Raw genomic sequence first — 18,915 nt, 5'->3', positions numbered from 1 at the left:
AATATAATTACCTTATTATCAAAATAATTTAATATTAAGTTGGTCCTGTGTTAAATATTTAAATTAACTTGTTAATAAAATGACTTGGGCAGTCCGGGGGTGGGGGGGCTGAGCAGTTTGGCACCGCCTTTGGCCCAGGGCGTGATCCTGGAGACCCGGGATCAAGTCCCACATCAGGCTCCCTGCATGGAGCCTGCTTCTCTGTCTGCCTGTGTCTCTGCCTCTCCCTCTCTCTGTGTGTCTCTCATGAATAAATAAATAAAATCTTTAAAAAATATAAAAATAAATGTAAAATGAGTTAATTATTATGGGCATACCATTAGATTCCAAATCTTATTTCTGAGTCCAAGAATAAGAAACATTAAATAAAGATAAATATAAAAACGCTTAACACAAAGCAACCCATTTTATGGTCATTTACAATAACATGGGTTAGTTGAAATGTATAGCACATGGGGCAAAACAAGGCAAAGTCACAGACGAGCCCTCCGTCTGAGCAAGGAAACATCACTCCAGCTCCATCCTTCCACAGGCTGCTCCTTGAGCAAGTCCTGCCATCCCACATATGTAAATCTCCATTTACAAGCTGCGCTGAATAAAGACACTCTATCACCACCATGAAACTACAGCTCAAAGGACTTCCTCACTTCGGTGGGTGCGCAGCCATAAGGGTGTAATAGCAGCAGTACTGGTAAAAATAATTAACTATATGCATTTTTGCATGTGCCATATGGTCTGATTCCAAAGCACAATGCTAAAGGGAAGGAGTGGGTATATTTGGTTTTTTAGTTCACTTGGTAGATGAGAGGCAACATATTTGGTCTAGGAACTGATATTTTTGTGAAAATGCACTTACTAGGAAAGTATTTAGTCATTGGCATAATTACTGAGGCTTGCTAGATTAATTTGCACGTGATTTGGACATTGTTTATAGTTGTTACAAAGAGTAGGCTTCTTAATAATAGCCTTAATTTCCATAATTTAGTACTCACATGTTATCTACATATGATCAATCGAGGAACACCATTTATGTACATTAAATGTTAGGGGAGGGTACAAGAAATCTTGTGGCCTTAATTCACCCTTTCCCTTCTTTATCCTAAATTTTAAAATAGATGCCACACTTTCTCATGACTTTAACACGTATCAAATGGCAGTAACTGACCAGGATTTCCTCTTGAAATTTGTTGCAAGATTTGATGGTATATATATATCTAAACCATATAAGTGTACATTCTCATCCCTTCTTCTCATGAAGGAAATGTTCATACTTTTCATACTTTTAAATATCGCACAGTGCATGGAATTGTGGAAAGGTTATGAATTTGGAAAAGCAGCCACTTGAGTTTGCTAATACTTCAGATAATCTGGAGTATTAATTCATTCTCCAGTATTTTAGAATATGGGAAACCCCAAGATCATAGTTGTATTTTTAGGATCTGTTTGAGAAACTATATGCTGGGTAATGATTTCATGATCCCAGGAGTTTCCTATCCATGATAGGGGAACTTCGGCTCACGGCCATCCAGTTACCTTCAGGTTTCAAGGCTTCAGGGTTATGTCAGGACTGGGCCAGACCTCAGGAGACCTCCTGCGATTTGAAGGGTTGTTGAATCTCTTCCCAGTTTTAAGCGGTCCTAGAAGCTTCCTGGAGGAGGGCTGGTTGGCATGAGGCCTGTTTGCTTGAGAGTTGTCATCCCATCTGGGCTTGAGTGCCTGCTGGGCTGGGGAGAGTGTTGAATCATCAAAACCAAAGTCCTTAAGTTACTGCACTTCCCACAGGGGCATAAGATCTGACCAGGCTCCTCGGGCTTTTCAAGTTGCTCCAAATGAAGCCTATTGAATCAAGCTTTCTGTTCTCCAAAATGCCAACAATAGCCTAGAATGCTTCTAACCTTAAACCTTCTAATCTAAGTCCTGGAGTTTGCCAACCCTGGAGTAGTTGTTGCTTTGCTTGTCCTTTCGTACTAGTGATTAAGGCAGAAGCAATCATGAAGACAGATCCTGGTTCAAATTCCAGCTCCTACTCACACCCCAGCAATGAGAACTTAATAACTTGCCTTACTTGCCCAAACCTCAATTTCCTCATTTTAAAATGAGAATAAATGTCCATATCTCACAGAATATGGAGAAACGTCAAGTGACAAGATATATGTAAACACATAGAAATCACTCAGCTCTAGTATTAAGTAGTTGTTACTATTACTGATATTGAGATTTTCATATAAGAGGGGCTTATTTTATTCATCTTTAGTGATTCAAGTACATTTTGAAAGGAGTTAAATGTTTTTAATATTCTTTCTTAATAATGGGTTGCTTATGTAGACATTTGGAATTTTAATGACAACCTTACTGTGGGTTAAAATTGAGTCCATTATTCTAATTTCTACTAGTTTGTGTGTATTATTAGTGAAATAGATTCTACAGGTCTAATCTCTAAATATCAAAACCTATCTGAGATAAGAAGAATTAACTCAATATTTTGAAGCTCCTCCTGACTTTATATCAAAGACTGATAAATGAGAAAACAACATGGAGAGATTATTTTTTATTAAGGTTTTCTGTAAAGGCCTACTGAAATAATTGCATATGTTCATATTTTTTAATATACCACCCATCAATAATTGTCAACTATAAAGCATAATAGCTTGTAAATCCCATCTAGAGCAGATATAAAGCTGAATTTTCCTTTTCCTTAAATTGTCTTAGATAATGGAGGAATCCAGAATGTGCACAGTGCCTGGTGGTTTGGCCAGAGTGAAGAAACAATTTGAAAAGGACAAAATTGCTTCATCTTGTAATACCTTGTCTCAGTACCAATACCAGCACGAGAAAAGATCTGAACAGGTAATGCTACTGCAGGTAATGGATAAATCACGTGTGGTGTAAGTGTTCTCATTTCAGTGCCAATTCAGAAAGCCCCCTATTCGGTGGTACATTTATTTTCATTACTCATTAACAAATATTGTAATTTTAAGATGCTTTAGAAAATCATCTTTAAAGCATACCAATGTATTGATTAACTTATCACTTGGAGCATTTCGTCATATTTCTAGGGAACCATGCTGGAATATTTTTCTTCTCAGCTTCTAATGTTTCAAGCATAAATGAAAATTAAATAGACTCGGTTAGTCAACAGGTAAATAGAAATGTTGAGAGCCACATTTATATTGAGCCTCTGCTTCTGCTTCTAGGCTATAATTCATGATAACCTCTGTGCTGGTTGTTTGTATAGATTAACTGTGAAGCATTATTTAGCTGATCATTGTGGTGAGTTTTCTGTTTTCTTTAAAATCATCAAAAATTGAGTAGTAGAACCCAGATGTTGCATAAAATTGCATAATGCAACTTCTGCGTTTTATCTTATATAAAAGATTCCCCCCCCCATTTCATTCCTCCATTATCATATATCACCAAATGTTATCATGGGTTATAATGATTTTTGAATGTGAGAATCTCAGTAATAAAACCCATTAGACTGAGCTCGGCACTCTGAAAAATAGTAATTGCACTGTACACAGCTGTATTTAGGTCCATGTTTTCCATGAGGAAAAAGAGGGTCCATGTTTTCCATAAGGAAGAGAGTAAGTGGGGTACTTTTACAATTTGGTTGTGGAAGATAAAAGGTAGTTTTTTGTTTGGTCAGTTTTTAAGAAAAATCCCTAGGATATTTGGAGTTACCTAAGTTTTAAAAATTAAGGCAATTGTGTGTGCATAATATGGATAGGGGAGAAATGGGGAAAGTATATCAGAATGATTAAAAATCTGATATGTGAAATAGTATTTGTTTTCCATTTCTGGCTTTGTCTGAAAAGTAAAAATTGTGCAATATAAATAGTTCAATGAATTTATGGTAAGATCTGTTTTAACTTTGCTGAAGGAAACAAAATGTAAATAAGTAATTAAGATTGGATATAGTTGTGGTTTAATATATAGCTGTTGCAACATAAGAGTCTTTAAATGAGTCAATTGTGTGTTTACTTGAAATTAGTCAACAATACAAAATGTAGTTAGTTATCATTAATAAGTAACAAATTCCACACAGACAGACATGTATGAACACATGGCTTATGTTTCAGGAAAACATTGTAATAGAGTGTAAGGGCTATGGGACTTGTAGATCTGAGATCAGAGGGCGCCTCTGCCACTTACCAGTTGCGTGACACAGACACGGGGGTCACCTTCAGGGCACATGGCCCTGGGTAGTCACTCAGGGCCCCAATTTGAAAGGGCACGGTACTTGGCTTGTGCTTCGCTGTCATCATCTTGAAATTTAAATATATATATATATATATTATTTATTCATTCATGAAAGACACAGAGAGAGAGAGGCAAAGACAGGCAGAGGGAGAAGCAGGCCCCATGGAGGAAGCGCGATGTGGGACTTGATCCTGGGACCCCAGGATCATACCCTGAGCCAAAGACAGATGCTCAACCGCTGAGCCATCCAGGCATCCCTCATCTTGAAATTTTTAATAATTTTGCAACAAGAGGCCTGGGTCTAGCATTCTCATTTTGCACTAGGTCTGGCAAATTATGTAGTCAGTGCCACACAGACCGAATTCAATACCCCTTAACCCTCCGTTTCTGATTAAGATGGGGCAACTGATGAGGGATTTGCCCATCTCATGAGGTTAAAAATGAGGGCTCTAATACGACAAAGAGCAGTTTCCGTGAAGGTAGTCCATTATCCATGAAACTTGAAGTCAGTTTAGGACTCCTTAATATTGCAAGAGATGGAAAGCCCAACCAAAAGTGGCTTAAGCCAAAAGGAACATTATAGATTCACAAAAATGCAGTCTTGTGGAAGGGAAATTTGGTGTCAGCTCCAGTGATGTACTAGTGCATCTGGCTTGTACCAACTCTCTGATTATTAAATTTTTAGGAATATTGCAAACCAAATAATGTCATGTTAATAGCTTAAAGTCCGCCATAGCGAGAATATTTATACTAGAGAAATTGGCAGATTCTTTCTTTCTCTCTTTCTTCCTTTCCTTCTTTTTTTCTCTTTTTTTTTCTTTGAGAATCCATTGTTAAGTATGTATTTCCTTACTGTTAATGTAAGGACTCAACTTATGTCCATAGCATAATAGCTAAGAGCACAGAAACTGGAGCCAGATCACTTATGTCCAAATCCCGACTCCTTCATCTATTAGTTGTGTGACATTAGGCAAGTTCTTTAACCTATTTGTGCCTCAGTTTCCTCAATTATAAAGTCAATATTATAATAGTACCCACCTCATAAGGTTAAGAAGATTAAATGAATTATATTTGTAAAGTGCTTGAGACTGTGCTTGGCCCATTGTAAGCACTACACAGTGTGGTGTTAAAAAAAAAAAAAAAAACAACTATTACCTTGAACATATTTCTTTTTTTTTAACCTCACTTCCTCTGGGCTGATCCCATTCTCACCCAACTTTCCCCCAGTTCATAGTAAAAAAGATGCAGAGAAAAAGTGAGATCCTTTTCCCAGAAGTTTCGGGAACAAACCTTACTGCATCTAATTGGCTGTAAATGGAACACTGATGTTCTTCCTAGAACTAATTTCTCAGCTGGGGGACACTGATTGGGTGAAGCCTCTGTACCTGTTGACCTAAGTGGAAGTTCTCAGCATTCAGTTTTCAAGGGAGAATAAATGAATACTGGGTAAAAGTAAAACCAAACAGCAGCAACATATGAATGTTATACACACACACACACACGCACTTGCTATAAGCTCCTTCCAAATATAATCTATTATTATAAGCTGTAGTCCCTACTCTGGAACATGAAATATTAATGCATGTGAGTGTAATAAATAAAACCATGCACTAGAAATCTGAATATCTGCAGGACTCCGGGCCTTTAGTGACCTCTCTGAACTTCAGTTTCATTATCTACCTTTACACATGCTAATAATATCCAATAATTCCATGAGGAATGACCGACCCTAGGTCATAATGCCATGTAATATAAATAATATATAAAGGAAACATGTTAGAATAAACTAGTAAATATCTTTTACTGAACTGCATGCTGAAGTCTCGGGGAAGATGAAAGAAAAAAGTCATCCATACCTTAGAAAATGAAATAACTAATTTATAATCCTTATTAGAAATTTGAGATACCTGTCAAATCTGGTTATAAAGGGGAAAACGTAGAAAAAATCACGTCTTAGATACTCACTTAAAATTTTCAAGCTTTTAAATGCATTCTAAAAATTGCTTTTCTTATCAGCAGGGATTGAGGACATTTACAGGTAGAGGCAGAAAGTTAATTTTGTCTTACCTAAGCTGTTGTCCACCCAGATGGTGTTTTCAGTCTTTGCTTGTTCAAAGTACTTGAGACTTATTTCTCTGCTAAGTCTGCCCCTGGCCAGAAAAAAAAACCTTATTTTGTTAACATATAAAAATTAATATTAATTTGAAAATCAAGTTTAATTAGAGTTAAAAGAAAGAACATTTGTTTTTGATTTCTGACAATATTTAATGTCACAATTAGTAATAATCTTGTAAGGTGTAATAATTAAGTTCAATCTGCCTGTTTCTTTTCTAATATACTGAAGTCAGATGTTTCAGGATAATTAGCTATCTGGTAATCATTTGTCTGGAAGATCAGCTACAGGGCTAGACAAGTTTTGAAAATTAAGCTATCTCTCAGGTTAAAGGTCCCTTCTGTCTGCTGATTGATCCGACTATTTTATCAGACTATTTTTTATTCAAAAAGGTTCTAAAATAGAAAAAAAGAGATATAATATATAGGAACTCTCATTTATGCCAGACACTTAAATTCTGAGATAATGTCTTATTTATATATTCTAGACTTGTCATGCTTCCTGGTTCTGCCTGTTAGCATCACTGCTAGCCTGTGGAGCATCCTTATGTAAATTAGAAAAAGGAGCCACTCTGGACCATCAGAGCCCTTGTGTGAGGGAGGCACAGGGCAAGGGGTCAGCTTCTTAAAAGAATGTGTTGGGGAAACTTTATTTAATCTATTCCCGCATTTTTAAAAGGGTGCCTTGAAGTACATGCAGAAGGTATTAAAATAAATGTGTTATTGATGGGAAACTGCCATCATCTCTTTTCTGAGTTCATTTTCACTTGCCTATTCTACAGTTTCTGTTTTTTCAAGACTTTCTTTTTCTTCTTTCTTCTTGTAACACCTTTATTGAGATATAATTTGCATACCATAAATATCACCCATCTTAAGTAGACAATTCCATGGCTGTTTAGTAGATTTACAAAGTCGTGCAGTGTCACTGCAATCTAATTTTACAGCATTCCCCTTCACCCCCAAAATAAGGCTTGGACCCATTAGCAGTCTAAGACATTTCTTTCTGTGCCATATTTTCACACTCAGGGCTTGACTTTCATCTTCTCATATGAATATCTTTGCTTTCTTTCCCCCATGCTTATGCAGTACTGAGAAGCTCTTTACTTATTAATTTTGAAGTCCTGGAAGCCTATACTTTTCTGGGGTTGCTTGGTTTGGTTTGGGTTTTTTTCTTTTTGTTGTTTTTGTTTTTGTTTTCTAACTGGCTTAAGTAGGAAAGAGTAGATGGAGCTCCAAAAAATTTGGAAGTAATCAGTGCAATACAGTGCTTAGGTAATTGCTTTTATGTGAAAATGGCTGCACTGAATCCATGTCAAGAGCCTGAAGCATTCCTGACCTTCGCTCCCTGCAGCCACCTCTCATGTGGACCAAGGGGAAGTTGCAAGAAAGTATGTATCCTTATGCATATATCTGCTGTTTCAAAAATCCTAATGTAAACATTAGCACTGAGTAAAATTATGTGGATCTGAAACAATCCCTAGACAATTTTTGGTTGATAGAAAACATTTTTGACAGCTTGTGACAGATATAATCTGACATCTGTGTGTTTCAGACTCTTTAAAGGTGACCCATAATTATTTTCTAGCAGACTAAACCTATTTTTTTTATCAGTGAAATGTCCACAAGTGCAAAGCATTTCTCATGTAAGTGCTTTAAACCTACCTTTAGCTTTCTGCCGTGTGTATAAATTTTCAAGGGCATAGATTTCTTTGGCAGCCCCAACTGAACCTAGATCTCTATTAACGCATAAGGCTGTGATCAAAAGTGTGTCTCATTTTGTCTTTTAATTTGTATACTACTTTTAAATGACTCTTACACCTTAAAGTAACCTCACTCAAACAGGAAGTGATGGTTAGGCCTGCTGGCTCCGAAGCCAGGCACCCCGGATTATAATCCTCTGAGTTAACCACCTCATCTCTGTAAAATGAGGATGAAGTAACAGATCTGTTTTAAGAATAAAATAAGAGGGTCTATGTAAAATTCTTACTAAAATGCCTGGCATATACAGAAGTGTTCAGTAAACACCAGCTATTATCATCAGCAGTATTGCCACTAAAGCTAAGAGAGCATAATCAAGTGGTAATTATTCTCAAAGGAGAATATGATTCATAAACATTTTATGTATATCTAAAAAGACAAAGAAGGATAACACTGTTCTATGCCTCACACCTCACACACCTCAACTTTATTTTTTTTCCCCAGTTCTTTGGCCCTTTGACAGAATAATTTCCTAGGAGCTCATTAAGTAATTAAAGATTAGTTTAAATTAACATCCCTCTGAATGCTTTGGGCATCTGTTGTTCTGGAGCAGTCAGTAACTTTGGTGCATATTTAAAACATTATAATAGCAGGTCTCCTTTTGAAGAAAAAATGCTTAACTACGACTCTAGAAAATGACAAGACGAGGGGGACCTCTGGGAAAGCCAAAGAGAGGAATATGTATTGAAGGTCCTTTGCGCAGGTACGCTGCAGCCCTGGGATGCCGTTATGAATAAAAGCCTGTTTTTCAAGTGGGAGCAAATGAGTAACATAGCATTTGCTTTTGAAGACTGCTTTATTCACAGTATTGTGACACGATGTACTGAGAGGAAAATATAATTAATATATGAATTGAATCCGGCAAGAGAGAAAAAAGGCCTACGCTGCTTGAATAAATGAGGAAAAGAGAAAGAGTTGAGGTCGTGTTGATTTTTTCCATCTCTACAAGTGCTGTGGCTTCTCGGCTTATTTTAGCTGATGTGTGGAAAGGAGAGAAAAACATGTGTAAGGTGTAGAACCTTCCTTGTGACATTTTCTGGTTTGTGCTTCAACGCAATGAAGTTAAAATACATTCTTCCAATTGTCTGAATAATATATATCAAGTGTTTTGTCAACATACAATGCTAATATGTACAAATACTAAGAAATAAGGGCCCCTCTTTGCCAGAGAACCATTTCTTTTCCTGACACCAGCCAGGGAACCATCCTGACCTTATTCCAGATGGGCCAGTGAATGGGCATAAGTTTCCCACTGGCCAAACCATTTAAACTACCTTCTACAACTCTGTCTCAGTGCCTATTGCTGAGTGAGCTTTGGCAATGAGAAGAACACAATCAGATTAATTTTTGAATGCTGACTCAGAATCAGAAGACCAAGAGTTAGCTAAATAAAGCAAACAATAAAACAATGGCCTCAACCAACTGAGGTGTGTATCGCACTAACAGCCAGACCTGTACAAGCTGGTTTAAGCAGAGTTCACTTCCCTGGAGTTATTTATTAGCCAAAGCATCCCAGTTCCTGATGCCATACAGCAAACCAGCTTTGCTCTGCACTAATAACTCAGTGTCCTTTTCAATTCAGCAAGAAGTAGAAATGCAAACTTTGGTCCAGTTGTGGGTTTGTAGATGCACACTTGATAAACGGACGTTTTCACTTCTGCTTTTGCATTCAAAACTATCTCTGTATGTTCACACTTGGCCGTTTCATTACTGCTTTCCACACCTGTGCCCTGGCCACCAGCTGCCTTGCCACAGGTGAGCTGCCCATCAACTGAATCTCCATCTGTGTCTCTTCTCTTCCTATCCATGTCCACCTTTCTATAGCTCTGTAGGTCTTGGGGGAAGCCCGTACTTTTTTTTTCTAGAGAAATCAAATCGAAAAGAATTCTATTTTGAAAAAAAATTTAAAAATTTTAAAAAGTCCTTGCTCAAGTTGCAAGGTAAATTAACTGCAGTTAGTACTACTTGCACCAACTATAATGAAAACAAAAGCGAAAACACAAATTGAACTCCATAAGAACTTGTGTTTCTCAGGATGAAAGAAAGAAAGAAAGAAAGAAAGAAAGAAAGAAAGAAAGAAAGAAAGAGAAAGAAAGAAAGAAAGAAAGAAAGAAAGAAAGAAAGAAAGAAAGAAAGGCTTTTCCTTCAGGCCCCAACAAACCCTGCTTTCTTTAAGGCCCACATTGGCCTGATTCATCTAGAAGTGCACCCCACACTCCTCATGAAACCCCTACTACATGCTTCCATTCAAGGCGTCCATGTTTGGGGATACAGAAATATAATGGTCATGGGTCTTCAGTGAGTCCTCTGTCTACTGGTTTCTACATCATCTGGAACCTGAAGAGGACATCTTTTCAGTGCCCTTGACTCGTCCATCCCCTCCTACCTCTTCTCTGACGAGATAAGGATTTAGAACCAAGCCAGTCTCCCTGTTAGGCTGAGACATGGATTCTCTGAGGGAACTCGGGTCACCTGAGTCACTAGGTCCTCAGGTTGAACCTTCAAGTGTAAGTTAGTACCCTGGACCTCCCTGGAGAGACTAGGTGATCCTGATTAAATTGTCCTGGCATGTGGGCAGGGATCAGGGAATGGTTCAACTCTCTGGGTGATTCTGATATGTAGCAATGAACATTCCAGATTAACTAAATTAATCTGCCTCTTAGTTTCTCACCGAGGCTTCTCCTCCACCCACTTCATTCTTCTGCAGTCTGATAGCGAAGCCTTTCTGTTTTTATTGGCATTTCTCTTGATATGACTACATTTGCAACCAAAGAATAGAACAGGGACTGTGTAAACCAGACAAAGCAAGAGCTTAGGACATCATGGTGAATATAATAAATGTCAGTCAGTGATCGACTTTATTAAATAATGTAGCAAATCTGCTCCTAGCCATTTGGCTCTTTACCTAATGAAACCAACATGTGTTCTTTCCCTAAGACATAAGGTCTGCCCACAAAGTAAAATTAGGACTAAGGTCTGTGATCTACTGACATCAATGGCATTATTTGGGAGCCACACACTATGACTCTCAACGTTGGCTCTTCCCAAATGAAGTTGATGGTAATTGCTAGCTGCCTGCTGAGGTGTGACCATAAAGTCTTAGTCATGGTCCCTTTGCAACTTCCAATTTCACCTTCTTTCCACAGAAACTCTTGATATATGAGCACATTGAGGGATTCACTCCTCCCTCCCCTGCTGCAGCACTGTGAGAATCTGCAGTGCATCATTATCAAGGGAAACTCATTCTAACCTCACACTCTGAAGACGTTGGCAAGATGTTTGCCTTGGTCCTTTGTGGAAACTGTCTTCTTGGTGAGGTGTGCAGTCCATCCAATGTGTGTATTAAGCCTGGGTTCCTTTACTCCGTTCTTAATAATTAAATGAGCTAATCTGCCTGGTGACTTGGGGGCGGGGATTAGAAATGTTATCATAGAAAGGGTGCCCTGGCACTATTTCTCAGGCTATTGGAACCTCAGTAGTTAGTACAAAAACCCGTTAGTAAGACTGAGTTGCAGGCACAGATTCAAGTGATTTCAAAAAATCCTGAATCAGTTGCTTTTCTTTCTATGATTCATCTTACTCATTCTCCAAAATAGAATTTGTAGAAGCAATGTTTACCCCAATTATTGGAGTACCACTACCACGGCTTTTCTTCTTAATGATATTGTGGGTGTTCTGTTTCTGTAAACCTATTTGTTCTTATAGAACCCATTTTCAATTTCATTTGCAGAAGACAAGGGCACTTACAGATACACCCTTCACTACTTTCAAGTAAAATGAATTGGGATTACTTTAGGGGAAAAGGAGTGGTATTGTTTGTTCTTATCTCAGGGCCCAGAGTTGTTGAGAGAGTGTCGCCTAGACCCTTTCCTACAATACACAAAAGTACGGCTCATAGTTTCATGTTGCCAGTGATCCCCAAAAGCATCTGATGTTGATGAAAATGTAAAACACAGATATTTTTAACATGATGGAATTTTATGTCATCTTATATGGGAGGTAGTAGACAAGGAGGGAAAGCTGGAAGAAAGAATGCATTTGTGTAGCCCCTCCTTCAATTTGAAGTCTCATATTAGTTTAAAAATAGAAATATGCTCTTTGTATAATTATACTCAATAGAATTCTTTTTTTTAAAGCTTTTTAAGTTTTTGTTTTGTTTTGTTTTGTTTTATTTATGATAGTCACAGAGAGAGAGAGAGGCAGAGACACAGGCAGAGGGAGAAGCAGGCTCCATGCACCGGGAGCCCGATGTGGGATTCGATCCCGGGTCTCCAGGATCGCACCCTGGGCCAAAGGCAGGCACCAAACCACTGCGCCACCCAGGGATCCCTCAGTAGAATTCTTAAATATAGAAACAATATGTTATACTACATTTGCTTTAGTTTTGAATTGTTAGAATGGCAAGCTATGGAATTTTAGGTTCATAGACTTTGCTAGTTTTTGAGGAGCAAGGAAAATTAAAACAAAAGAAACCTTAACATTACAGGATCATTACACTTGTAGAACTTAGTAGAAGCTATAAAATGTTTTTTCCACAGTTAGTTTTATGAAAATGGGTATTTTCTCTTAGCATTTGACGTAAGATATTATTATCTCTTTCTACTTCTTCTGGGCCTGCTATTTCCCAAAATAAACCCATCCTCTTGGGTCGTTGAAAATGATTAGATTGAGACATATTTAAACAAATATGTAAATATTCTGTTACATGTTCATTTAATTTATTACTTTGTATAATTACAAATAAATTGTCATAACCCCCATTCCCCTCCACCCCAAAAAACTGGGAAAATACAAGGCCTGAGAAAAGGAAGAAACATTAAAACATTCTGTCCTCAATGCCATGCTGTTGCAGGGATACTGTCTGCGATATTGCTTGGGAAATTTATTTTTTCCAGCTTCTATGCAGATCTCAAGACCATAGCACATGAAATAAGATTACATCTTCTTCTAACAGCCTTTTCTTGTGCTTATTCTTTCTCCGTCTCTGCCCAGAGTCATCTACCATGGTAAGAAGCAAGCTATTATTCATCTCTTTAGGAACCAGATGAGGCAACTTCATATCCTACCCCATCATTTGTGGGGCACATTGTATACCAGCCACCAGATTGATACCAACAGGGGGAGCCAAGCGCTCAATCTATCTTCCTTACCCTGGGGGAAATACCAAGAGTGCTAAAGACCTCATCCTGCTATGGCATTTGAAATTCATTCTTTATCTTCAGAGTACAGATTAAAAAGATTGAATACTAGAATTCATCATATCATATGGTGTTCAGAAACATTTTGGGGACATTGGGGGAACTTTGATGAAGTCAGTACTTTAGGCTGGGGTTCAGTTTGTGAGTCTTTTATCAGAAATATTTTGTGCCATAATTCTAAAAATATCAAAAGTTCCCCCCAAATTATATTGTCTTTGTTTTTTTTTTCTTTTGGAGGATCAAAAATGTATTTTCCTTTTTTTCCCCCTCAACTCCTTTCCCTTCATCTCCTTATTTTTCTAAACCTTTTTCATTACAAGGGGAAATGATGATAATGACAAAGTATACCATCAAGTCAGGGTACAGAAGATAGACAAAGAAAAGAAGGAATCATTTGCAGGGAGGAGAGAGTGTGAAAAAAACTATGCATGAGAGAATTATGGATACAAAAGAACTACTTTTTCTATATCAGAATTAAATGCAAATATGTTAACTTGTTCCTATAAAAATAGTGGTGAGACAGACAATATCTTTTCACACAAAATGTAGGTTTAAATCATTTAATAATCATGGGCTCTATGTCTGGCACTTGCGCTCAGTATAATCCCTCTTCATATAATCTTGAGATATGTGATCAAATATTTATTTATCTTTCAGTATTTCATAGACCACTAAACTTGTAGTAAGTTTTAAAGACCTATCATTCCTTCTAATCAATGCCTGTTTGAAACTCATCTGCTCTGATCCATCCTTAAAGAACAAACCTGATCTTCAGATATAAGCCTCCAGTAAGCGGGTAGGTTTTCTGTCTTTTACAGTACACTGGTATTGATAAGCTCAATGGGGAGGGAATCCATAATAGATTAGAGAATATGTCCTTTAATTTTATTTCATCAGATTTCTTTTCTATAAATCTGTAGGAGTTAAATGGCTCAGTTTTTTTATTAACTGTTGGTATTTTTTATGTAAAATGAAACTATTTAAGCATGTACTTAAAGCACATACTCCTTGGTCCTTTTTAGTAACAACCTCTTTTCAATTTCGAGACTCCTTGAACTTCTGGCATTGGTATTTTGTATTTGTCAAAACTTTGCACTTAATGACCAATATTACCTTGAGAGAAAAGATGTTTCACTGAATCACCAGCCCTAAAAGAAAGAAAAATGTATAGTTACCTACTATAGTAGTGAAAAGGATATTGTAGCAACAGACCCAGTGTTTTTTTAAGGGATAATGCACAATACAAATTACTGCACATGATTAATTTTTGGATTCTTTAAAGGCATTTCAGAATTGTGCTATTCTTCAGCATATTTAACTGATTGAGGATAATGGCCCTCCTTTTCTCTTGTCCGTACTTTAAATACACTCTAAACACATAATAAGTACACATTAAATACATCACTTACTGCTTTTAGGTGTTAAAAACATTAGTTCAAAATAACTGGGTGATGGAATTCTTATTAAAATATTATATTCATGGTATATGTTTGATGTTTTTAAAATCTTGCATATTATTCTTCCTTCCATCCCTTTTATGTGTAATCAACATATAGAATTTAAGAATGGTAGAGTTTTAAAAAAATTAGACATTATACAAGTGTGAACAGCCTGGTACACTTCCTGATGTGTAAAATACTCAGTCTGTGGTAGCCCTTCATATCTGTCTCCTTCAGTGCTTCCCCACTCTCTGTTCCAGCAGATTACAAATGAGGATTCTAAGTGAGACTGAACTTAGTTGTGACTTATTTACCTGATTTCTCACTTGAATTGATGACAAACTCCAGCCATAATCTAATCTTCCTATCTGCCACTTCAATCTCTTTTCATTCCCCATGTTGCTAGTAGATACATTCCCCAGTGAAACTGCAACTAGTTACCCTTTTGTCTTTCCCCATTTTTCCTTGTTTTGAAGAAAACCCGAGTAATCAGAATAATTCATTTGTAGCCATAATTGATAATTATACTGCCTTGTTTGCCCCCAATAACCCTAAAATGCTTGCATCAGAGCCAAATCTATTTTACTGTGCTTCTTCCTTCTGTTTGGGTTTTACATAAAGATTTAAAATGTCATTCCTCCCAGTGAACAAGACCCATGGCCATAGAGATTCAGAGGGACAGTAAAAGAAGGAGGGAGGCTTATATAGCAGGAACTCTTTCTGACCTCTCAGCAGGCAAATTGTACTGTCTCAGAGTCATTCTACATGTACTTGCAATGTCACGTGGATTATATATTGCCAAGAAATAGGCCTGAATCAATTACATTATAAGACATGAACATTGGTTTCTACTATGTCATCTGTTGTCAAAAATAAACACCTTTACTTATATTTTTAGCTGGTTTCCATTTGGTTAAGAAGACTTCATGTTCATGAATAATATTTTTTAGCAGAGGTAAATGGGCACTTTTTATTCTTTATGACATTTGAAACTGCTTCTATACTTCGGAACTCCTGTGCCTAGTGAGGGAGAACCAGCTTCCACTAAGAGAAGCTGCAAATACCATACACTTATTCTCCTAAGACTCCCTGAACTATGAACTAAGACCCAGAACTATGAACTAGATCGTACCAATCAGACACCCCCAACTCAGATTTTGTATAAAGAAATAATGAAATGACATGAGAAGCAAGGCCTTTGTGGAATTAATCTTAATTATGGTTGATGTCAGGAGATTAGCAACATCTAATTTCAAGAAATAACTATTCTAGAAGCAACATCCATTATATAGTATTGATAGCTTCAGCAATGAATGTGTCTGGTGTTCAATGTCAGCAGCATGGGTACATTCACCAGATGGTTCAGCAGCATTATTCAGCTCTGTCAATGGCCACAAAACCTCTGGAGATTCCATGAATTCCACTCCCCACCTCTGTTGCTCAGTGTCTCTTTCACAAATTACCTTTCCTGTTTAAATCACTCAGACACTGCTGCTGGAAACCGGGTATTGTCACTAAATTTAGAAATATGTAATATACAAATCTTAACATTCTTTTTATTTCAAAGATTTTATTTATTTGAAAAAGAGAGAGATAGCAAGAGAGAGTACAAGCGGGGAGGAGAGGGAGAAGCAGGCTCCCTGCTCAGCCTGATGCAGGGCTTCATGCAGGACTTCATGCAGGGCTCAATGAGGGGTTTGATCCTAGGACACTAGGATTATGACCTGAGCCCAAGGCAGATGCTTAACTGACTGAGCCACCCAGGTGCCCCAAATCTTAACATTCTTAATATACTTTCTAAATGATAGTCATACAACATGATTTTTAGGAAAGAGTATGGGGGAAAATCTGTAATTGTAGATTAAATCACTATGGAGTGACTCTTCACTAGGTATTAGTTCAAGAAAGATGAACCATAGAAAAAGTAAACAAGTGATCACAAAGCCACTCTCTCTCCATGCCTCTGTAGAGTCTTCCCATGTGCAAGCAGCCAGAGCAATTTGGAAGAGACACAATATGCATGGGCACCTTTTTGCTTCTCTCTCTTTGAATAACCCCCCCCAAATCTACTAATTCTCTGGTGGAAAAAAAATGTATGTCTTAGAATTTGTTCTTCTTTGGTTTCTGGCCTTAGTTCTATAATGAAAAATTCATGGTAAACTTCAATGATAAAATTCATAGAGCCATAGACAATCTACTCTCATCCCATCTATTTTTTTTTCTGGCCTTGTTTACTGTGTGAATAGTTGACACAAAGTAAGTGTGCATTGAATATCTGTTAAGTAAAGATAGCAAACACTAATATAGTACTTATGAGCCAGGTATTCAGTTATATTAACTTACTTCTTCCTCATAATAACCTTCTGAGATAGACACTGTTATTATTTCCTGGTTAGTCCTTTTTATTGTGGGGGCGGGAGAGGATAAGACATAAACACACTGAAGGACTGAATAACTTGCCCAAAGAAAGTGAGCAGAAGTGATCCTAACTCAAGTGGATGACTGGAGTTTGTGCCTTATATTTTTTTTATTCAGCTGATAGTCATCAAGCACCCACCAGATGTCAGGCACAAAAATTCAATGATGAGTATGTTATTTTGCCCTCAAGGAGCTCACTATATCAGAGAAATAGACATATAACAAACAATTAAAGTACAATTAATCTATGATAGAAAATATAAATGAGGTTTGTTGGGACACAAGTTGGTGCTAAACTTTACTCTGAATGAAAGATGGTCAAGGAAGACATATGAGAGCAGAGAATGCTGAGCTAAGATTTGAAATAATTTTTCATGAATTTAGAATTGCATTCTAGGCAAAAGGAACACCTATCCAAAAGATAAAATAGTATATTTGTGAATATAGTGAGCCACAACTGAGGCATGAAGCTGGAGATGTAGGCAAAGCCCTGATAATAAGAAAATTCTATATGTTAAAGAACTGTTATTTTATTCTAAGGCAATCAGGAGCCACTGTAGAAACTTAAGAGAGGAAGATGAATAGATCTGCAGGAAACATTTTTCTGGCCGTATTGAAACAAAGGGGGTCAAGTTTAGATGGAAGAAGAAAAGTTAGGAGACTACTGAAATAGATTAAATACATATGGGCTTACATGGGTCAGAAGTTTAGTGTAAAGAGGGCATTGACTTGAGAGATAATTAAACATAGAATTGGCAGGGCTTATAAATCTAGTGGGTATTGGTGAGGGAAGGGTGGTAATGAAGAGGTAGGATTCTTCTGTTTATTTTGGTTTGCATTAATTAACATAAGATACATGTAGCCTCTGGCTTTCTTTTTCTTTAAAATATTTTCATTCTTCTTGCAAGTCTTTTATTTATAATATCACTGTTCCTTGAGACTCTAAGTTTTAGCCTCTTTTATTATACTTTTATGTTTGTTTATATCCCCATGCCACTTTGGTTTTAAGATGCTTTATGTCTATGTTGGATTGAAATATTGCATACATATGTCAATCTTTAAGACGCATCTACATAAAACTTCTAGAGGGCATCCTTTACTGCAAATTGAATGTTTCTATGTGTCCTGCTTTTTTAGTTTGTCAAATAAATATTGTTATTTATATAACTAATATGTTTAATGGTGCAGTTGAGAGTGCATCTTTTATATGTTCTTTTTATGAATCTTAGCATTTCTGGACGCAGGGTTATGGCTCTATAAATAAAATTTTGGGGAAAGAAGAGGACAGTCAGAGTTCTAGCAGCTAAAGCTGATGTTTCTTATTCAAAAACCTTTTTGAAGCAAAAAATATTTCCACATTTAAATTAAATATTTTTTATTAGAAAAGATAAGTTTTGTTCTTTGTAGCTAAATGTGACCAAAGCATAATTATTTTCAGTGAAAAAAAGTTTAAATTAATTGAATGATAATACTTCTCCCAGAGATTTATGTAGTGAAGCTACATAATTCATGTACCTGTATTTATTACAAATCTTGCCTTAAGAGAATTTCAAGCTGAACTTTTTTATTCCATTAAATATATATGTATATAATTTTATATATTGCACAGATACAGAGATAGACAGATGGATAGATAGATGATTGATAGGCATTTAAGTGGACTGAGATATAATTATAGAAACTTTTATTAAAACAACAGGGACATGCCTAACACAATGTGATGGAGATGGTTGGTATTCAGGAGCTGTTGGTTGAATAAATGCATAGGTGAATCTATATAAGATCACTCA

The 18,915-nt window shown here is 36.8% G+C and overlaps 1 protein-coding gene across 2 annotated transcripts in view; it reads left to right on the top strand.

The window, feature by feature from the left end:
- XIRP2 (xin actin binding repeat containing 2) overlaps nt 1–18,915 on the top strand; it is a 74,436-nt gene that overhangs the window by 27,227 nt on the left and 28,294 nt on the right. For both annotated transcript variants that reach the window (XM_055308362.1, XM_055308361.1), the window contains one exon: nt 2,710–2,847. In XM_055308362.1, coding sequence (XP_055164337.1) covers nt 2,710–2,847 — 138 coding nt within the window. The remainder of the gene's footprint in view (nt 1–2,709; nt 2,848–18,915) is intronic.

This window comes from Nyctereutes procyonoides, unplaced genomic scaffold, assembly GCF_905146905.1.
Source record: "Nyctereutes procyonoides isolate TBG_1078 unplaced genomic scaffold, NYPRO_anot_genome, whole genome shotgun sequence".
In the NCBI taxonomy this organism is placed as follows: Eukaryota; Metazoa; Chordata; class Mammalia; order Carnivora; family Canidae; genus Nyctereutes; species Nyctereutes procyonoides.
The sequence above is the reverse complement of the archived record's forward strand: the minus strand, read 5'-3'. Positions and strand labels throughout refer to the sequence as shown.